Genomic DNA, 20,372 nt, shown 5'->3' with positions numbered 1-20,372 from the left:
AATTAAAACTGACGTTCATAGACATTTTAACTCATTCAAATAATCCTGAGCAGTAGTCTAATAGTGCAAGCTTCTGTGCTGTGCCTCTTTTGTACCTCAAGGCGTTGCTCAATAATAGAATAAATATGTTAACTCGTTAACTGGGACGTTGCTTAATTAGAAACTTCTTCGAGCTAGAAAAGATGTAACAAAGGAGGATTAATTTTAGCTAAATTGGTGTTGAACTTTGTAAACATGATGCATGTGGTGATAATACCAAGATTTAAAACTTCAATTAAGGAGACGTACATTACTTTCTACATACATTATTTCTTTCACATGACCCCAAAAATAAAAGTCCAATGAACTAGGATCTAGTGATACAGGAATTTGTAGTTCAAGTGCACATGTTCTAAAGGAATTTTTAAGTTTTTAGAGTCTCAGGTTTTCACAAAAAAATTGTATTCTTTCTTTTCTTCGCTTCGTTTTTATATGTAAAATTATTCTTTGCCTGGTTGTACCACCCACTTTGCCGCTGTAATAACAAGAATAAATAAAAGTGAAAAAGAAAGAATCCTGTTTCGAATGCAAATGTAACACTTAAATACCTTTGCTTTATGGAATATTATGGATAGTCTCGTAATTTCGTTGCGATACTCGGTAGCATTTTCTAACTACCGTTGTGCTTATCTTAATCTTCTTTAGTGTAGTCTATTACCCGAGCTTTGCTCGAATAGAGTCTGTGAGAGAAGAAAAAAAAAAGGAACGGAAAAATTAACAGGATTCTTTACGAGCTCAATTAGCGGAAATTTCTAAGTTTATGGCAGAAAATACCAGTCGTTTCTTCATTCATAGGCGCAACATGGAGAATACTACCGCGCACCGGATGATGATGGCCATAGTGCATAGCAAAGACTTCATAAAATAATAGTGGTTGCCTTCTCTGTGGGTTCAATTAACATTTGCTGCATATTCGTGCCATTGTTATGGTAAACGAGTATTTAAATGTTAAATATTGTAACTAATATCGAGTATAGCTGGTTTAGGATTCTATCATGAATATTCCTTTGCAGTTATTTGGAATGTATAGTACGAACTTCAGGAATTTCTCTGCAGAAAACCATGTGTAGATTAACTTGGAATAATTTCTGTTTGCATCGTATACCTTAAAGAAAAAAACGTAAGTAATTTTTTTATTCAACACGATATTTATGATAAATAATAAAAAGTAAAACTTTTAGTTAGGCGAAAGTGTAACAACGGTATCTTTTGATGTACAGTTTAAGGAAGATTGATGTTAAGTGTTGATGGTTTCGGGGTGGGGGAAGTGGTTCTGGAGAGAGTAGAGTTAATCATTCATGTGGTATTTACTTGCACACTACTTTCTTACGCGCTGGATGTAACAGTTATAACACAACGTGCATGTGAACAGCCGGTCACGAGTCCCTTGTTAGGCCCTTTAATCACAAAGAAAATTAAATTATCTTTTAAATAAATATTGCAATGGAATTTAAATTTGTATGAAAATACATTTCTTTTTCGCGAAAGTAACATAGAGAAAATAATAAATTAGTAATAAAAACCTTTATTAAATTTTTGTCTTATATAGTATAATTTGCGTCGTTTTGTTATACAAAATCGAATTTGATTAATAATTTCCAAGTTTAAATAGTTTAAAAGCGATAGATGCATACCTTCGATATTTTCATACGCAAAAGTGTAACACACATTATATATTTTGCTGTAGCACCAATTGGTCTAATTCATAACCAATAATCATCTCGACGATCTTCCTTTAATTCTTTGCTAACCTCTTTCACATTAAAATCGTTTCTACAATTCATGGCCCTTACATAACCTACACAGTGCACCACGTTGAATTAGCGATGAACAAGTACTGCGTACGAAAGATGCGCGTATTGCGTAACGCAATTACTTGGACGAGAGAAGACAGCGGTGGTTGCCTAACACGGATGGCGGCAACCATAAAGGCTCCATCGTTTCAAAGGTACAAGGAAAGTCGAACGAAAGTTCGATATTCGAAGCAGTGATGACCGCGTGCGACGATTGATACTATTAAGACATGTATCCACCAGTAGCGCGAGTAGTTCACAAACGCACGCGAATCTTTCGAGTGATCAGTGAAAATGCGCAGTACGTACGAATTCGCGCCTGTAACGCGTCGCTAACCTCAATGTGTGCCTTCGAGTCAATCTGTCGTTTGTACGCTTGTAGCATAGACGAGGAACTATTGTCTTTAAGAACTAGCCCTATCCATAGATCAACGACAGGTGTTCATAAACATGCCCTTGTTTGCTAACATTTGTTTAGTGAAAGTGCTTGACAAATGTTTGTCACGAATGCTTGCCATTAACATTTCAAAAAGCTCACAAACGTTTGCAAGCGTTCTACGTGACCAGTGAATATGAGGCTTTAGTAGTCGAAACGAAGCTCGAGGTGGTCCACTCGGTCTCTCCGTGCGGCGTTATTTCCTTACGTAAGCGCTGCACAGTACACGGGTCGTTGCTTCGTTCTGTATGTCACCGTGTGCCGCGCACGGGAACACCAGTCTGACGGCATTCCATCGTGATTTGCGAACGTTTCGGTAAACGTTCAGCACACCCGTGGTTCGCGCGGTGTTTACGTCTGCTCCTCGTTGCAGAAGAGAAGAAGAGGTTGGCCGCCTCGTGGCGATAATCGGAATTCCGAAAGGAAACCGAGTACGTGTAATATCGACCGTGATTTCGTCGAATCGAGCTCCTCGACAGATCTTCGATCACGATTTTTTTTTTTCTTCTCTTTTTCCTTTTTTAATAACAGTTTTGCCTGATGCCTCTTCGTAAACGTCGTTTTGACTGGTTTACGCGACACGTGTCTTGTTCCACAGATTCGAACTCCACTCTGACTGTTTTTAGGTTAAGGTCAATTACGAGAATTCTCCGAGACGTGGCGCGTCTAGTCGATGTAAATAAATGATCGATAGGTTAGGTTTGTTTCCTTTTATGACGAGACGTTACATTTTTCGCCCTAGAAATATCGGAGACGATATTGTTGACTGTAACATTGAAAATCGTACGACGATGAAGTAAGGTTATAAAAATGAACGATCGACTGAAAATTGCGCAGTGGAATTGATTAATTGTAACTTGAGGTCTTCTTGTTACTCGGAAAGCCGTATGATCGTTGAAAAACGATTTAATTATTTGTCACCGCGAAGTCACGCGTGAATGTAAAAAATTCAGTCGTAGTTACGTGTATGTTGTACCATTCTTGACATACGTCAAGTTATCAGGAAATCGTGTCTAATACCACTGCGTTGTGAAATATGTTTGTAACTTTCAATTATCTTCTACGTTGTCTGGCTGCCAAAATCGGTATTAGGAGATCAGGGTCTACATCCTGTGGTTTTTCGCCTAGAATCAGGTTCGAAATCCAACTGGAAATCCAGCCAAGTAGAAAACTGATGATACTTCCCAGGGGGCAGTACCACATGTATGAAATCCGATACAGATAGAAGTATGAGTCATTGTTACTTTGCCTGCAATAGAAAAACAGTATAATTTATCACCTCTTAGAAACCAATTATGCTAAATTGTACTACTTGGAACAAGTATTAATTTTATGATCAAGAAAAAGTGTTAGTAATTTGATATAATAGGTACAAGTATACTATAGTCAACAGACATAATCGCCACCTTTATAACATGAAATATATCTAAAGCATAATATTTATAACGCGATTTCGATACCGAAGATTCTTTCTTTCTTATTATACATTTCCCCATAATTCATGTGAATGTTTTTGCTTTAGCAATACTATGGAATTATACCAAATTTATTGCTTTTGAATTATCAAATGATAATAATACCTATGTCATCGGTACATATTTTTTATGAAAGTGGCAAACATGCCCTAAATGTTTCCTATTATACTAAATCAAAGAAGTCCTCGAAGTGGAAAAATCAGGAAACATTTGCACGTGTCAGAGGATGAAAAGGAGACTGAGAAAGCGCATGGCCAGTGAATAACAGGTGAATTCCTTACTGGTATTCGTTATGCAAATTCGACGATCCCTCGTAATCATAATGTACAGTGAGTTTGTTTGGAATTGGCGGCTTTGGCTGCCCGAAACCCATCCACAAGCAGAATGCGATGCTAACCAATAAACCGATGATCGCGCCTCTCTGATTTCCCATTCGCGTGAACATGCCGAGAGAGAACATGCCGAACACAGGGCCGCCAATCACACCGAATATTGTGAGTGCTGCCTGAAGAAGTCCGCCAAGGAAGTGGCCCATAAATGCCAGTGCTATACAAGCAATACCGACTATAAAAGCCAGAATCTTGCTGATGATGATTGACCTTGTTACTGTTAGCTCCTTGTTCCTGAAATAACGTTAATCGTTATACTGGCATAATTGATTACATAAGTGTTTGGCTAAATAACTGGTATGTTAAGAAACATGTAATATCACTTTAATCAGAGCAGATAGATCACGCGATAATATAAAACGCTCTAGTTTCTAGCTCGGTAGAAATCAATTATTATAATCTAGGATGTAAAGCTTAAGAATAATAGATATTTACGAGATTTCCAGGTATTAACTTTGACATTGTCAGTCATTTCACGAAACAGAGATTCCACGAGGACAATTAAGATGCTTTCTATCGAAGCCCCTTCGAAGAACGTCGATCCACGTGACGAAAGCTTTAAATCATCGAACATGGTATTGCTTCTTGTCCATTTTAATATTTGAAATTTAATATCTATGACGCTGATATATTATCGATGGACACGTTATAAATTCAGTTCATTTCATGATTTTGCGAGGCTCACCGAAGATGGTATATGGGTTTGATAAAATCTTCGAGCATAACGACGGCCACGGAATTCACCGTGGCGGAGATGGTGCTGAGTCCAGCGCTGAAGATGCCGGCAATAAAAAGCCCAGGCACACCTGGATACGCGGAGAACATGTCCATCACGTAAAGCGGCATTAATTGATCGTACGAGTTGATTCTTCCGCTCTCGAGGGGGTCGCTGTCGCGATACTTGGTGTACATAGCCAGTCCAGAGAAACAGAGGCCCAGAGACATCAAAGAAGCTAATGGCCAGGTCCACCAAGTAGCTGCCTGCGCGTCTTTTAGGTTCCTGAAAAGCACGAATGTCAGGGATAGATGATTTTACAGACGATTATTATTAAGTTGAATCGGCAGCGTAGCGGACAAGCAACGATTTATCGAACGATCGCTACTGGCGGTATGCATGCAAGATGCGTGGCTTAGATAAAGGCCGGGGAAAATTCCTTCGTCTTTCTGTCGTCACGCTACGAAGAAGAGAATCACGATAATGTGCCTCGAGATGAATACAATGCTCGGACTGGGATACGCAATATTCGAGCTATCTAGAAATTTCATTCGGAGGCTAGTCCGCCTCGTCGTCGATTTATCGAACGTTAATTTACGATTCAAGACCGGGGAAGAAAGATCGTACGATTCTACGATGGTGCATCGTTATTTGCTCGTTCCAGCGCTGCTTTTTGCTACTATGAAATGGATTAGTGGAACAGTAGGTTGAAGAATCACTGCCGCACAAATGTTAGCTGCATCCAATTTAAATAAGAGTAATTCGACTGAAATGACGAATCTCGCGTAATATTTACTACGTTCTTCTCAAAGAATACTTTTGGTCTCTCTCAAAAGAACTGCTTCTGCGATAAGCATGATAAAAACGATTTATTATTGTACACATATGTTATATATATTATTTATGATTCTCAACTTGTGAATGTGACATTGTGAATACAATGCAAAATGCTGGTGAAAATGACAAGATATATCACTATTTTAGTGCAAATTTTTATTCATCAATTTAGGATTTATTGCAAAATCGCTGCATGAAAGTTTGTTGATTCTTTTTTACAAACACCGTAAGCATTTCGAATAGCAAAAGCAATATGCGCTGCATACATTCATAAGCGTCGAGATGAAATTCTTGATGTCTTTTAAGATTTGGAAGCATGTCAGCAAGATGTCGGTTTTGCCGATGGACGTGTATAATTCGCGATATCGCGGGACACGTATGCATCGTGTAGAAAGTCAGCGGGTACTCACTTGATGGTTAACATTCTCTGAACTTGAACTTGGTTGGTGCCGTACAAGGAGAGGTAGGTGAAGAAACCGCCAAATGTCAAGCTCCACCAGGTGTGTCGCACCGTTGGGTCCATTGAAATGCTGAATGAATGCACATACCATTGTCAGTATCGATACCGGCTTGGATTCCTCGTAAAATAAATGTTTCATGCTCGGCATGGTATTTGAAAGTGTGTTAACCGCATCACGCTCATGGCAATTTACAATATAATGCCAAAGAGAAAATCGATTTAAGCAGTTGCTAGCACACTGTTACCCCTGTTATACAACGTAACGGTTCGTATTATAACGATAGTTAAAGAACTATGCTCTGATTGTTTCGGTGCTCTGAACAATAAACAAGGCGTAATAATATCGTGATATTTAAACACTGATAAATTTGGTCTTTAGGTAACAATTCGCTGGATCTTCTCATGGTTATTTAAAATTAAGAATAAATTGCGAGTCTAGTAATTGTACAAGATAATGGATAAATAATAATGAAACAGGTGAAATTGTGGTTAATTAAAGAGTGAAGTAGTTGCAATCATTAATGCAGAAGTATGGCATCATTTTGCGTGTAATATTTCTATATTTTTCAAGAATAGTTTTAGAAGATGCAGCAAAGCCAAAATATACTTCATGTACGTCTAATTTACATTTCCTTATGTTTCCATAAAAGTATTCGTGGATCTTCCTAGGCGCAGAAAACATTCAGACTTTTCTGAAAATTTGAAAAGAAGTAAAAAAGAAATATTTTAGATCACAGCATTCTACATAATTTCATAATTATAATTATGATTATAAAATACGAGTCTAAAAAGTCGCGTGACAGAGAATTTTTATTGGTTACGGTAGTCAGAATAATATTTGAAAATAATCAATATTCACTTGTCGAATTCGATCCTTGATCCTTCTCGAGCAATCTCCCAAATCTGGTCAATGCCTCCGACGTTCATAACTGCCGTGACGATCACCAAGACAATGGCTACCAACATCAACAGACCTTGGAATACATCGGTAACGAGGACCGCCTTAATACCGCCGATGGTCGAATAAAAGGTGCAGACCAATCCTATGACGATTACGCTTGCGGTCTTCGAGAAACCTGTGGTGGTTTCCAGAGCAAGTGCCGGCGCGTACAATACCACGCCACTGTACAGAAGCAGCTGAAGCAAAAAAGCGAAGCTTCCTACCATCCTTGCTGCTTTTCCGAAACGTTTCTGCAAATACTGAAAGTACACGAAGTTCCTTTTTCCTTTTAACTGCATTAATATAATTAATTATTAATCACAGAAAGAATACAAGATAAATATAAATTTGACTCGTTTGTTGTTTAAAAGATATCAATATTTCAAGTACACATGGTATATATTTATATGACCAATTTTGTGATAATATTTTTGTGTATTCTAATTGTGAGAACCACTTTATATTTATTTTTCTATATTTATCTTGTTTTTTCAAATTTATTTACCAGCATCAGTCATTGAAACTCCATACTATAGATAAAATAACTCGATGTTGTTTTGATTCCAACAGTCGTGGTAAAAATTCTATTCAGTGATAGGTCAGTTTCATTTATTATATTCGGGTGGTATATTGGTGACTGCGATGGTATTAAATTTCACAAACAGGAAGATTATGTGTTTATTTCAACTAATAATATCTTTGATGTTGTTAGAATCTGTGCTTTTAATCTTTTAACGGTATTCAAATTCATTTTTTATTTATAATTCATACAAAAGAATGTCTAAATATGATATGACGCAGTTACGTATTGGCGCATGCGCTGTCGTGGAGGCGTACGGTTTGGCGGGATTCAGTGCAATGGTACCGACAGTTTTTTGCAAATATATCGAAAACTAAAGTCGGACGAGTGCTAGATGTATAGGAAAAATTAATTCAGAATTTTGTGTTCTATGACATATTTCAAAATCATCGAAATCGGTGAGTAATATCCTAATCTAAATAATTGCTATTTATCTATGCATACTATATGTTGTTCAAAAGATGAATCTGATGGTTATATTTCTATAGTTCCATTTTCGCTTGTACAGTCATTAACAACAAAGAAATATTTTTCTTTGACCCAACATACATAAAGACTAGCGTGTCGGTTAAAGCTTATGACGGGGATTAGACTGGGTGATTGAATTACACCTTCTCACGACTGATCTTCTGAGAAACGTATAATAAATAGTAATTTTCAGTTACAACCGTACGTTCAACAGTGAACTTACCTCGAAAGCACTGGCTTTTCCAATCTTGAAGAATATCGGTAAGTATAAATAAGCGACGACGGGTGTAGCAAGTCCGTAGGAAATATTGATCACAGCATACTGAGTGCCATAAACGTAATTTTCTGAACTGACTCCTAGGACACTGACTGCTGATAGGTATGAAACCATTAAGCCTATCGCGACCGGTGCCACTCGCATCGTTCTGTTCGCCATAAAATATTCCTGTCGTGAATTATATTGAAATTATATAACATTATCACAGCTTGAATTTTCTTTTCTTGTATATATCGATTTTTACTTGTTGAAATTTAGTATTTGGTAAAAGTTGTGGTATTATATAAATAGAAGTGTCATGTTAGTTGTAGTATCATAATAGAAACACGCAATTTTAGAATATACATATAATTATATTAAATACTATTATTTTGTATTACAGAATTTACAACAGACTTAAAATATAAAAATGTTCGGAGTTTGGAATTAGAGAGTAAATAAGACCTTTAAGGTCTGAAAACTCTTATATCGTACATATATAGCTTTATGATTAGGTCTACAGCTATATCAATTTGGTAGGGAAGAGATGATCAGAAGCTTTGGTTACTAAATGAATGATCCCAGTTTGCACAAACTTGTATCCTAAAATGGAAGCTGGTATGAATAATTTGGTTTGATTAAGATACATGTATCAGTTGGTTACACTAGTAATTAAGAGTCAGAGATTTAGAAGACCGGTCATCTAACAATTATTGCAGCATTATGTATCACAGAAAGGAGTATTATTTCCAGAATAAATTTATTCGATATAAGCAAACTTACCTCCGTTGATCTTTGTTTTCCACCGGTCAGTCTGTAATACACACCGATCGCCGAACTAATGATCATCGTTACTACGATCACCGCGTAATCCGCGACTTCCAGGGTAGCCATGTTCTACTTTTCAGGCTGGATTCGACGGGCGACTAATGCTTGGCCTCAACTCGATTGTCGGCAGTTTATTTATTTGATGTATCGCTTAGCCGGCAAACGTTGTTCCCTCAATCATTGCTGGCTTCAACACATTTAACATTGATGTCATTTATGTAATGATTTGAACAACAGCATCTGCCATTCGTCTACGAGCTGTATTGGGACCTTTCTTTCCCTTCTTTTTCTGCCACGCTGGATAGATGTTGATGGATTTCGTCGAATATCTGTTGGCCTCTTTGGACGTTAATTTTGACATTCGTTGAAATCACCGTGGGATCATTTGTTTTTGCACCTTCTTCATTCATGAGCATCACATGTAATACTTGATGTATTATATTGACATATTTCAAGCTGCTAAGGTGTTTGTATATACATAGCTTCTATATAGGCTTGTCGTTCATCCTCTATAATTGGATTTTTATTTTCTTCTGAGATAAAAGTTCACAGTCATTTAATAGCTCTATATTTTAACTTAAGAAATAAATGGGAACTGATGTTCGTCATGGATAGATAACTTGGTGATAGTGCTACAATAAGATAACATATAGTAAGAAGCACAATTTTCAGATGAGCACTGATAGATGTGAATATACGGGTATAAAACCTTTTTATACTATATTGTAACTTATTTTACCTATAAAGGTCTGGAGTTCACATACATACTTTGATTAGTAGGTCATATCACATAGTAAGTAGATCTACCCCAATTGGCAATCATCAAGGGTTGACTAACACTGTTGCTTTTTAATCAGGTTAATCAGTTAAGGCTTAGACGACTTTGTTTGTTTCTGTTACAGAATTTTATTCTTGAACATTCGTGTAACGAATTATGATATCTGACATCCAACAACGAAGAATCACTCACTGCGATAATATTACAAAATAAAAGTAATGTTACAATACATATTACAATGAATTTAATGTCGTTTGTCAATATTTATAATTTTTATACGTGTGGTCACTTGCAACTCGAGTTGTAGTGTTAAAATGAATAGCAATTGAGAGTCGTCTATTGAATGCAAAGGGTTAATTTTAGAAAAGACACTGAACACCTGTATTAAACACTTGATCACTTATTTTATCGCATGTAGCTTTATTCGTCGGTTTGAACTACCACTATATCAACGAGCCTATACGAGCAGGTGATAAAAGAGTATTCTCACTTAAAGAATATTATCCTCTATGTAAATACTGATGAACTTGGTGACAGTACCCGACGAGAGTGTATCAACGATTGTCTTCCAGTCGTTACGATTAGAGCAACAGCCACAACGAAGTGAAACTCGCGAATGTCTCTTACCACCGCAGTCGCTTGTATTATTCTCTCGCGTGTGTGGCACTGGCTACATAGTTATCTTCGATTTGACGAGAGATGTCGCGATTTTTATTCTGACGGGGAATGCTAATTACGTGATTCGAATTTTATCGATGTCTGAATTAAACCAACTACTCGTGTTGAAGTCTTCCGCCGACTGAACATTACGAGAAGCTGGACGAGTACTTAGGATTAAGAGACAGATAAGAACGTACATGCGATAAATTGAAAAACAGAAAGCTTACTGCTTTTATCACTAAATTTTAGATCTTCAATTGTACAAGTTTGAGAAGCTTGATATAAATAATACCACTTATCGATTGTAATGCATTACGTGATTATTATCGAAAAAGTCTATCCATTTCGAGGATGGTACCAACCACGTACTTTTAGTATTCTGATGACGCCTGACGCAATTATTGCCTCCAATGAATTTCAACATTTCATGACTTCTTATATATATATTTCTTCCATTTTTCCTTCTTATATTTGCTTATATTTTCTTATTATTCTACTTATGTAGCAAGAATCATATTTCGTTGGTCTTAGAAGTTATTTTCCTCATTAAACGATCGTTATAGTATTAAGATAATTCACCTTACATTTACTGTAGTCGTAAAATACAATGTTATCGCAGAAATATAGAGAGCTTTGTGTAACTGTCGGTGCGGCTGCAAGGAGAATGATTTCATATAAATAAATAAGTGAAAAATATAGAACAATGTTCGTCTGAGATTTAATCCTACAAAATTAAATTTATGGTAAAAGTTTGTTTACTGTATACATACCCATCATTCATTAACTACTTGTTTTACCACATTCTTGGTTGCTCCGCGTACAAAGATAACCGCTTACTGTTTTAATTCATTTAAGTACTATGTCTTACAGCCAGACAGTTTTCAAGAATTAATACATTTTTATCAACTTATTTTCATCCGATATTATTCCTTTGATAATATTCTTTTCCGAGACGAGTTTAGTGCTCATTAATCGCGCATCGATTTCAACCAAATGAATTCCACATGAGATGAAATTTAATGATAAATTACATGTGATTCCCGTTCGACAATAACTTTATACGATTAAAGTCATGATCAAAGTCCAACATGAACTAACTGGGTACGGCTGGTCAAGGACCTCAAATTGGCAATCCATTATTTCATCGATTCATCGATATCATCGGTATCACTTAATTAGACTTTGCTTCTTTTTTAATTTTTTAACATCTTCCAGTATATCGTCCCGTTATCGAGCTTTTCTTTACGCAAAGTCACGAGGAGACACACGAGAAGTTGCTGCTATAAACACACAGTTACACTATAAAGATTACAGTTATAAAGTATACGGCAAATATTAAGTGAAAGACCATAGATATCGGATCTCGTATAGGTCTGTGACAGTGTTTACGGTACTGGCGACAAGCGTTTCCTGCGTGCTATCATAGAACGCGTTGTTTGCACGACAAGCGCTTCTTACGAAGCCACGGTTTATGCACGTTCGCGGCTGTACAAACCTACGCGTTGAACGTGCACGTACGCACTTCCGCGTTCCCGTATCCTATCTGAGAGAGCGCGGGTGTCCCTTACGATTATCGTCGAAATAAATTCCGCGGTAACCTATGGGTCTTCTTCTTCTTCTTTTTTCTTCGTGGTTTTGCTTCCCTATTCGCATTAGAATAGAATGCACGGCATGTTGGAAACAGAGAAAGGGAAGAAAGAGACGCGTCTTGCATTCTGGAAGATGTGCATCTGTCGAATTGATAAATAAATCTACCTGTCGTTAGGTATAATGTTTATGGGGACATCTGTGAAAAAGAAGTTACTTTTTAGGGATATAATGGTTGACAAATTTACTGTTTTCTTTTTCTCTCCTTTCTTCTTTTTAAGAAAATGTAAATGTATATACCTGAAGACCTTTAAATAAGATATGAGGGTAGATATTTCATCATTTTCACCTTTGAAGTCAAATCTTGGGGATATATTTCTGCAAATATCACGTTTGTATTACAAATACAGATATTAATCTATATGTAAATGTAAAAAAATAAAACACAGGAATAATATAAATATTTATAAAATAAAAAATTCATGAAAACAAGGGGCGATGTAAATTACTATTACCTTGGTACTTTTTATAAATAAATAAAATTCAATTTCTGATATAAATAATTGTCTAATGTTTAATGATCCGTATCAGCCAATAGTTGTGGTTACTTCCTCTTTCAGATGCCTTAGCGCGTGAATATTTAATGTGGTGCTTGTTTATATCTCGCCTTGTTGAAAATATAGACATATTTTCTGAAAAAGAATATTATTTTTGAATTCCTTATTATTTCATAATCTCGTAAATAACATTTCGTATTTACTGCACCAATTAAAAAAATTGCACCTGATTAAAATAACATAATACGATGATAAAAAAAGTAAATGTTCGCGATTGATCTATCGTTAAATTTAATGGTATTATTTAACAGTACATTTTGAGATTAAAACGGTAGCTAGTTCACAAGAGTTAACTTATTGATAATCATAGTTTTAGAGGGCAAGCGTAGTACAAGGTATCGAGTTCGATATAGAGGCTAGGCAAACTTGTTTGTTCAGCTAAATAATTTACCTACACATTAGCGATTCTACGGTGGATGCCTGTTAGCGCCACCTCCTTGTCACGAGTTGCTCGTGTAACGCGTTAAGGTGTGTAGAACGTACGCGTTACTGGCAAGATGCTAGACAATTACACGAAGTCCGATGGGCTATTGTTGCTCGACCTATGAATCATGTTGAATCTTCTCGGTATTGTGTCGAACTGAACTTGATATCCTATTCTGTTCTACTAAAGAAATATCGAAGTAACGAATAACAATAAGGATACAATCGTACCTTTTGCATAGTGAAACATTCCGAAGCTACAGTGTCGAAATAATTCTAAAATTTAATCGAATGTCAGTTGTCATATATAACGAGTTAATAATAATCATGTACTTACGCATATGTATCAAGAAAGTTACGAATATGCCAACAAGGATAATTTCAAAGGCAGCAAGAAATCGAACCATGTGGTTTATAAACAATATAACCTCTACGTACATTATTGGTACTTCAAAATTGCTGCCTTTAACCTATATGTATGCATCGAACGTTTTCATGTTACGATCATTAAGACGCTACCACAGTCCTCGATTGATTTTAACACTCAAGTCACCACGCAAGATAGATTGCATTATCATTGCAACTAGCGAAGAAAGAACGCGCGACCATTTCGGCAGATATTCATTCCACGGCAGTATTTTATTGGTCATGGACGAGGTGCGCCCGTGCTGCGCGTTACTCGTGCGCATTCTTCGTTCCGTCAGAGGCGTCAGTGTCGCCGATCTACGTTACGAACGGTGATCCGTAACCGCGATCTCCGTCACGACGATAATAAATTTTCCGTATCAAAACGTCGTTAAGTGGGAATTATTTTGCAATTAAGAACAGGTTGTTTCGCGGATCGAATCGATTACGATCTAATCATCCGCCGCTGCCGTTGCCGCTGCAATTTGCCGTTGGGATTTATTCATAAAACCGTCGATTTATTCGCAAACGCGTAAGAGAGGCATTCCAGCGCGGCTTAACGAGAATGCTAAACCGCAAGGGCAGGAGATCAGGGACTTTACTGGAATGCGCGGCGAACTGCATGCACGCATGATGCATTCGTCGAGCCGTGGGTGGAGGGAGATGGAGAAAAAGAAGTGGTGGGGGAAAGAAAGACGGAGGCGCGTAGGACGAATACGGTGCACTCTCGATACACCTTTTAACACATTGACTGCCGGGTGAGTTTTACATAACTTGTCTACGGTGTTCGATAACATCTAACTTATTCAAAAATAAAATCGTTTATTTTTAAAGAGTTTAGAAAGATCGTTCGAATCTAAATGATTTATTATCGAATCAAAGGTTATTATATTTTCTAATGAGTAGTAACCTCAAATGAACCTGAATGTACTCTATGTTATTATTACGACGTAATTGAAAATGCCACAAATAACATTGTTTATTTAATTTAAGTATCTTAGTTAATTTCGTCATTGTAATTTATTAGCAAATGTCAGTGCATTGTCAATTCAGTCATAGAAGCAATTCTTTCCCCGATTTTGTCCCCCTCTATGAATTCTCGTTGTAAGATAAAAAGAGTTCAGATAAATATCAATAGATCGCGCATGTGTAGCGAATCATCGGGCAGAGTAGGAGAAATTTTTCAAGTTTCGAGTGTGTAGACTGTGTTGTTTTAATTAATGGCGAACATTCGTGTCCACGATTGCTCTCGAAACTTCCGTGTTTAATCTTCGGTTTGTTTCGTGATTTCTCTGTGTTACAAAGGGGGCGGATGATGAACGAGAACAAACAGGAAGAGGCAAAGGTGGGAAAACCACATTCCTCTCGTAGGTCTAATTACCCAGCTTCTGCAGTTTCGAATGACATAAGAGATGTACTGGTTCTCGTTCTTGAGACACTAACCGCGATATCGCACGTCACTTCGTTAGGTTGGATACAGATGAGTGTGGTGGGGATATTTCCCGCGCGTTTTAGCAGTGTCTAAATTATACCAGAAAGCATACGCGAATAATCGTGTGCAGGTAATAGACTTAATAAAAGTGGGTGAAAATGAATTGTCGCGAGTGTCTTGTGGTTTGTGATATTGCGAGCATTGTGACATTCAAATAAGCAATCGGTAATCAATGAGAAACGCCTATACGATAAAACCTGTTTGTCGAACCTAAGCTGTGTCGCAAAAATGGCGTTGCGAACTGTTCTTTGTGAGGTTAGCTTGGCACGTGGAACAAGGAAAGAAAGAAAGAAGGCGGAAAGGAAAAGAAAGGAAATCACGAATTGGATCTACGATAGCATAATGTACCGGCATAACGTTTTCCTTAGCATACAGTCACGTCTGGATTCTAGCGAAGAAAGAACGCGCGACCATTTCGGCAGATATTCATTCCACGGCAGTATTTTATTGGTCATGGACGAGGTGCGCCCGTGCTGCGCGTTACTCGTGCGCATTCTTCGTTCCGTCAGAGGCGTCAGTGTCGCCGATCTACGTTACGAACGGTGATCCGTAACCGCGATCTCCGTCACGACGATAATAAATTTTCCGTATCAAAACGTCGTTAAGTGGGAATTATTTTGCAATTAAGAACAGGTTGTTTCGCGGATCGAATCGATTACGATCTAATCATCCGCCGCTGCCGTTGCCGCTGCAATTTGCCGTTGGGATTTATTCATAAAACCGTCGATTTATTCGCAAACGCGTAAGAGAGGCATTCCAGCGCGGCTTAACGAGAATGCTAAACCGCAAGGGCAGGAGATCAGGGACTTTACTGGAATGCGCGGCGAACTGCATGCACGCATGATGCATTCGTCGAGCCGTGGGTGGAGGGAGATGGAGAAAAAGAAGTGGTGGGGGAAAGAAAGACGGAGGCGCGTAGGACGAATACGGTGCACTCTCGATACACCTTTTAACACATTGACTGCCGGGTGAGTTTTACATAACTTGTCTACGGTGTTCGATAACATCTAACTTATTCAAAAATAAAATCGTTTATTTTTAAAGAGTTTAGAAAGATCGTTCGAATCTAAATGATTTATTATCGAATCAAAGGTTATTATATTTTCTAATGAGTAGTAACCTCAAATGAACCTGAATGTACTCTATGTTATTATTACGACGTAATTGAAAATGCCACAAATAACATTGTTTATTTAATTTAAGTATCTTAGTTAATTTCGTCATTGTAATTTATTAGCAAATGTCAGTGCATTGTCAATTCAGTCATAGAAGCAATTCTTTCCCCGATTTTGTCCCCCTCTATGAATTCTCGTTGTAAGATAAAAAGAGTTCAGATAAATATCAATAGATCGCGCATGTGTAGCGAATCATCGGGCAGAGTAGGAGAAATTTTTCAAGTTTCGAGTGTGTAGACTGTGTTGTTTTAATTAATGGCGAACATTCGTGTCCACGATTGCTCTCGAAACTTCCGTGTTTAATCTTCGGTTTGTTTCGTGATTTCTCTGTGTTACAAAGGGGGCGGATGATGAACGAGAACAAACAGGAAGAGGCAAAGGTGGGAAAACCACATTCCTCTCGTAGGTCTAATTACCCAGCTTCTGCAGTTTCGAATGACATAAGAGATGTACTGGTTCTCGTTCTTGAGACACTAACCGCGATATCGCACGTCACTTCGTTAGGTTGGATACAGATGAGTGTGTTCGGTGGTGGGGATATTTCCCGCGCGTTTTAGCAGTGTCTAAATTATACCAGAAAGCATACGCGAATAATCGTGTGCCGGTAATAGACTTAATAAAAGTGGGTGAAAATGAATTGTCGCGAGTGTCTTGTGGTTTGTGATATTGCGAGCATTGTGACATTCAAATAAGCAATCGGTAATCAATGAGAAACGCCTATACGATAAAACCTGTTTGTCGAACCTAAGCTGTGTCGCAAAAATGGCGTTGCGAACTGTTCTTTGTGAGGTTAGCTTGGCACGTGGAACAAGGAAAGAAAGAAAGAAGGCGGAAAGGAAAAGAAAGGAAATCACGAATTGGATCTACGATAGCATAATGTACCGGCATAACGTTTTCCTTAGCATACAGTCACGTCTGGATAAATACATATACGGGCGTATCGAGACACGGACATGCGATCGCAACGAATCGTTGATAAATGCGGTTAACGGTCCGTTAGAAGACGCTCCCGGAAAGCTGTATGACGGATAAAAGGAAACGATCAATCGACTAATCCTCTCAATAATACGAGACGCTTATTGTTGATTGATGATTATTTCCTGCTATACAAGATTATTTAGTGGTTATCGAAGTTTGGGTAGTTGTGAATATGTCGTGTAATTTGAAAGAATACATTTACGAGGATATTTCACGTATTGTGAATATACATAAAGAGTATAACGGAAGAAGGCAAATGGAAACTTTTGGACTTCTGACACCGATATACATCGTAACAGGTAAATAAATTAAAATATACTAAAAATCATAACGTGTATTCGCCATATTTATTTTAATATTAATTTATTTTAATATTAATTTATTTTAATATTAATAAATTAATATTATAATATTAAAATTATGCGCCATATTAATTTAAAATTCAGTTTTGAATTGCACTCCATAATGTTTTCCTCTTTTGTCAATTTACGAATTAGCATGATTAATGAAACAAAGCAACAATCCAAGTTCTTATCTAGCAATGTTTAATAGGATTTTTCTTGTAGTTTTGAGATACGGAATATGTTAGCAAATTTTCATGCACTGCCATTGAATCAATCACTATGCAATCAGCATTCAACTTTACATTCGGGCTGACACATTCACTCTCACTCGCCTAACCGGAAATTCATGAAATTCTGCACGTTTCACGGGCGCCGGATACGATGTAAATTCAGTATTTACATTCGCACACACCTCATTTCCAATCATGCCAATTTCCAATCATTTTTATTCGCAAATTTTCCAATCAAAATTCCTAAAATAATATTTTTACATCAAAAGTAGTTTCTTCGAGACAATTTACATTCATGCATACCTAAACTACAAGTCCACCAGTTCTCGATCAATTTCATCAGCTTACATTTATGAGAAATGAAAACTAAATTACAAAATATTATCGAAATAAACAGAATCCCATAAATTCGTTAGATTTACTGTTAGTTATCCGAAAGAAGCTGAATTCTGTGATAATTGAGGAACCTAACCTATATATCAGCAGTGACTCCGATGTCGCTACGACACTAACCTTACTCTATTCCACATTAAGTCAGATTTGACATTCTATTTTGATTGTCTTATTTTAATTTTTATATAAAACTAAAATTTCGAATAGCATTTCAAAATACATTTTTAATCAGAAATCAATTCGGATAAGACGTGGAATACGATTTACATCGCAAAGGATTACAAACAACCAATCCACGAAAATTAAATATATAAAATGTTAGTATCACAAAAAGATATGTGTATATATAGAATCCATTTTCTTCAATGATTTTCCCATAGTGGAAAATATGCCAAAAACATTTTCTCGTCTGATATAAGCGAACCAATATCCATCCTACAGATTTTCCAGCGCAAGCCGATAGCTTCCTCCTAGTAATCTGCACGCCTCCGTAACTTCTTCGAAAGCGATTTCTCCAAATCGACCGACACTGCAGCCAATGGCAGACGCTGCCAAAGATGACAGCCTCTCCAGGTTCGTCGTCCTTTCTCGGTCAGGGCTCGCTCTCTGTCCCCGCCAGGTAGGTAGGTTGCTAGGTAATTAGATTTGTACGGGCAGCATCGGCGTTGAGAAAAGGACGAGAGGTGGCGAGAGTGCGCAAGACACGGTTACTCATGCCGGTGGAATGTAGTTCACATTGTTTATATACCGCCTCCTACGTGCATGCACGTCGCACTTCGTCGAACGATAAAACCAGTCGCTGGCGCTCCCGTCGTGGATATCGGTCCCCGTGCGCGTGCGCGTGTGCGCGCTACGTCGGTCGCCAACTTTCATCCCTGCCGGTCCGTGGAATCCTCGCTCTGTTTTCGAATTCGCCGCGAGTGGTCGCGGCGGCGCTAGGGGAAAGGCATCACCCCTATACGCGTCGTTCGAGTATGTTCTTCGACCGATCGAGATCTGCATACTGATGCCGGCGACGAGCTAATTGTCGGAGATCGGTACTGGCACAAAGATCGCCGGTGTCGCTTGTAAAACATCCTAGATCGTTTGACGAGGCGGTAATAAAAGACTGGTAACGCGGATGGCATTCGTTATACAATGTTATTCCGGATGGAGGAATCTTATGGTTCGAGTACTTGCTTTGTCGTAAAATATAAATATTCCTTTTATTTACCGACACTCTATCTGACTCTTGTAATCACATTTATAATCATTAAATTCGTCATTTTTAGGTATGAATGTCTTAATATGCGCTTGGAGGAAGTTTACATTGGTCAGTATAACTGAAATAGTATATTCTATAAATTTGCAAAATTAATTACAGTATATGCTGTATATTACTCTAATTTCTACATCTTTCAGTTGGTACAATGTCGATACCGAGCAACTCTGGATAAGAATACTAACACGCGTTGCGATGTGGCCACTAACCCACGAATCTCCTGGCAATACGGTTCATCCCCTATCAGGCGTCCACCGCGAGAAAGCGAACTATCCAGCTAACCGTAGGCTCCGCGCGCAAAAATTGACTCTCCGTGATTTTCCTTCGAAGTCGGTACGCGGGGTCGGTGATCGCGAGGAGAATGCTACAGGGACGCAGGTTGAACGGCTGCGAAATGCATTGGCTATCGGGGTCCAAGAAGGAACGAGAGAGACAGAGAGAGAGAAAAAGACAGAAAGATAGACGGGGGGAGAGAGCGAGAGAGAAAGAAGGAGAGAGAAAGAGGGATGGTAGAGGAGGGTAAGAGAGAAAAAGAAGCTTGGTACGGGGGTAGGGAGAGGGAGAAGGAGAGACCGGCTTTTATAATGGCGCGGCAGTTATACCGGTAAGCGAGTAAATGCATCAACGTGCTGCAAACCAAGAGGCACCTGAGAAAGAGAAATAGACAACTCTGGCTACGAGTATGTACGAGGAAAAGAACGGACCACGGGAAGAGGGTGGGTACGATGGAAGAGAAGGGCGGGAGGGAGGTGGAGAAGGGGAAGAGGATCGAGGAAAAGGGACAGAACGAGGCTCCTCGGGGTGTGGGCGGAT

The 20,372-nt window shown here is 38.1% G+C and overlaps 1 protein-coding gene and 1 long non-coding RNA gene across 2 annotated transcripts; both read right to left on the bottom strand.

Moving 5' to 3' along the window:
- Positions 1–2,403: 2,403 nt before the first annotated feature.
- Positions 2,404–9,282, bottom strand: LOC108551912 (putative sodium-dependent multivitamin transporter). Its single transcript, XM_017906249.1, has 7 exons — positions 9,172–9,282; positions 8,356–8,577; positions 7,004–7,344; positions 6,095–6,214; positions 4,818–5,132; positions 4,025–4,366; positions 2,404–3,517 (listed from the first exon to the last, which is right to left on the bottom strand). Exons 1-7 carry the CDS (start codon positions 9,280–9,282, stop codon positions 3,322–3,324), a joined length of 1,647 nt encoding a protein of 548 aa, XP_017761738.1. The 3' UTR covers positions 2,404–3,321.
- A 3,480-nt stretch (positions 9,283–12,762) lies between these two features.
- Positions 12,763–13,682, bottom strand: LOC108551901 (uncharacterized). The gene is made up of 4 exons (XR_001890513.1): positions 13,619–13,682; positions 13,513–13,557; positions 13,254–13,400; positions 12,763–12,933 (listed from the first exon to the last, which is right to left on the bottom strand). It is a non-coding gene; the product is annotated as an uncharacterized LOC108551901 (long non-coding RNA).
- Between the last annotated feature and the right edge of the window lie 6,690 nt (positions 13,683–20,372).

Source organism: Eufriesea mexicana, unplaced genomic scaffold (genome assembly GCF_001483705.2).
Source record: "Eufriesea mexicana isolate 0111107269 unplaced genomic scaffold, ASM148370v2 scaffold5190, whole genome shotgun sequence".
In the NCBI taxonomy this organism is placed as follows: domain Eukaryota; kingdom Metazoa; phylum Arthropoda; class Insecta; order Hymenoptera; family Apidae; genus Eufriesea; species Eufriesea mexicana.
The sequence above is the reverse complement of the archived record's forward strand: the minus strand, read 5'-3'. Positions and strand labels throughout refer to the sequence as shown.

Bases quoted from the DNA above. Each gene is read 5' to 3' on its own strand.
- LOC108551912 (XM_017906249.1), bottom strand. From the start codon at position 9,282: ATGGCTACCCTGGAAGTCGCGGATTACGCGGTGATCGTAGTAACGATG. The intron at 4,367-4,817 runs GTGAGCCTCGCA...ACGTTATTTCAG, and splicing joins AAACCCATATACCATCTTCG to GAACAAGGAGCTAACAGTAA. The intron at 3,518-4,024 runs GTAAGGAATTCA...TTTCTATTGCAG, and splicing joins AATTTGCATAACGAATACCA to GCAAAGTAACAATGACTCAT.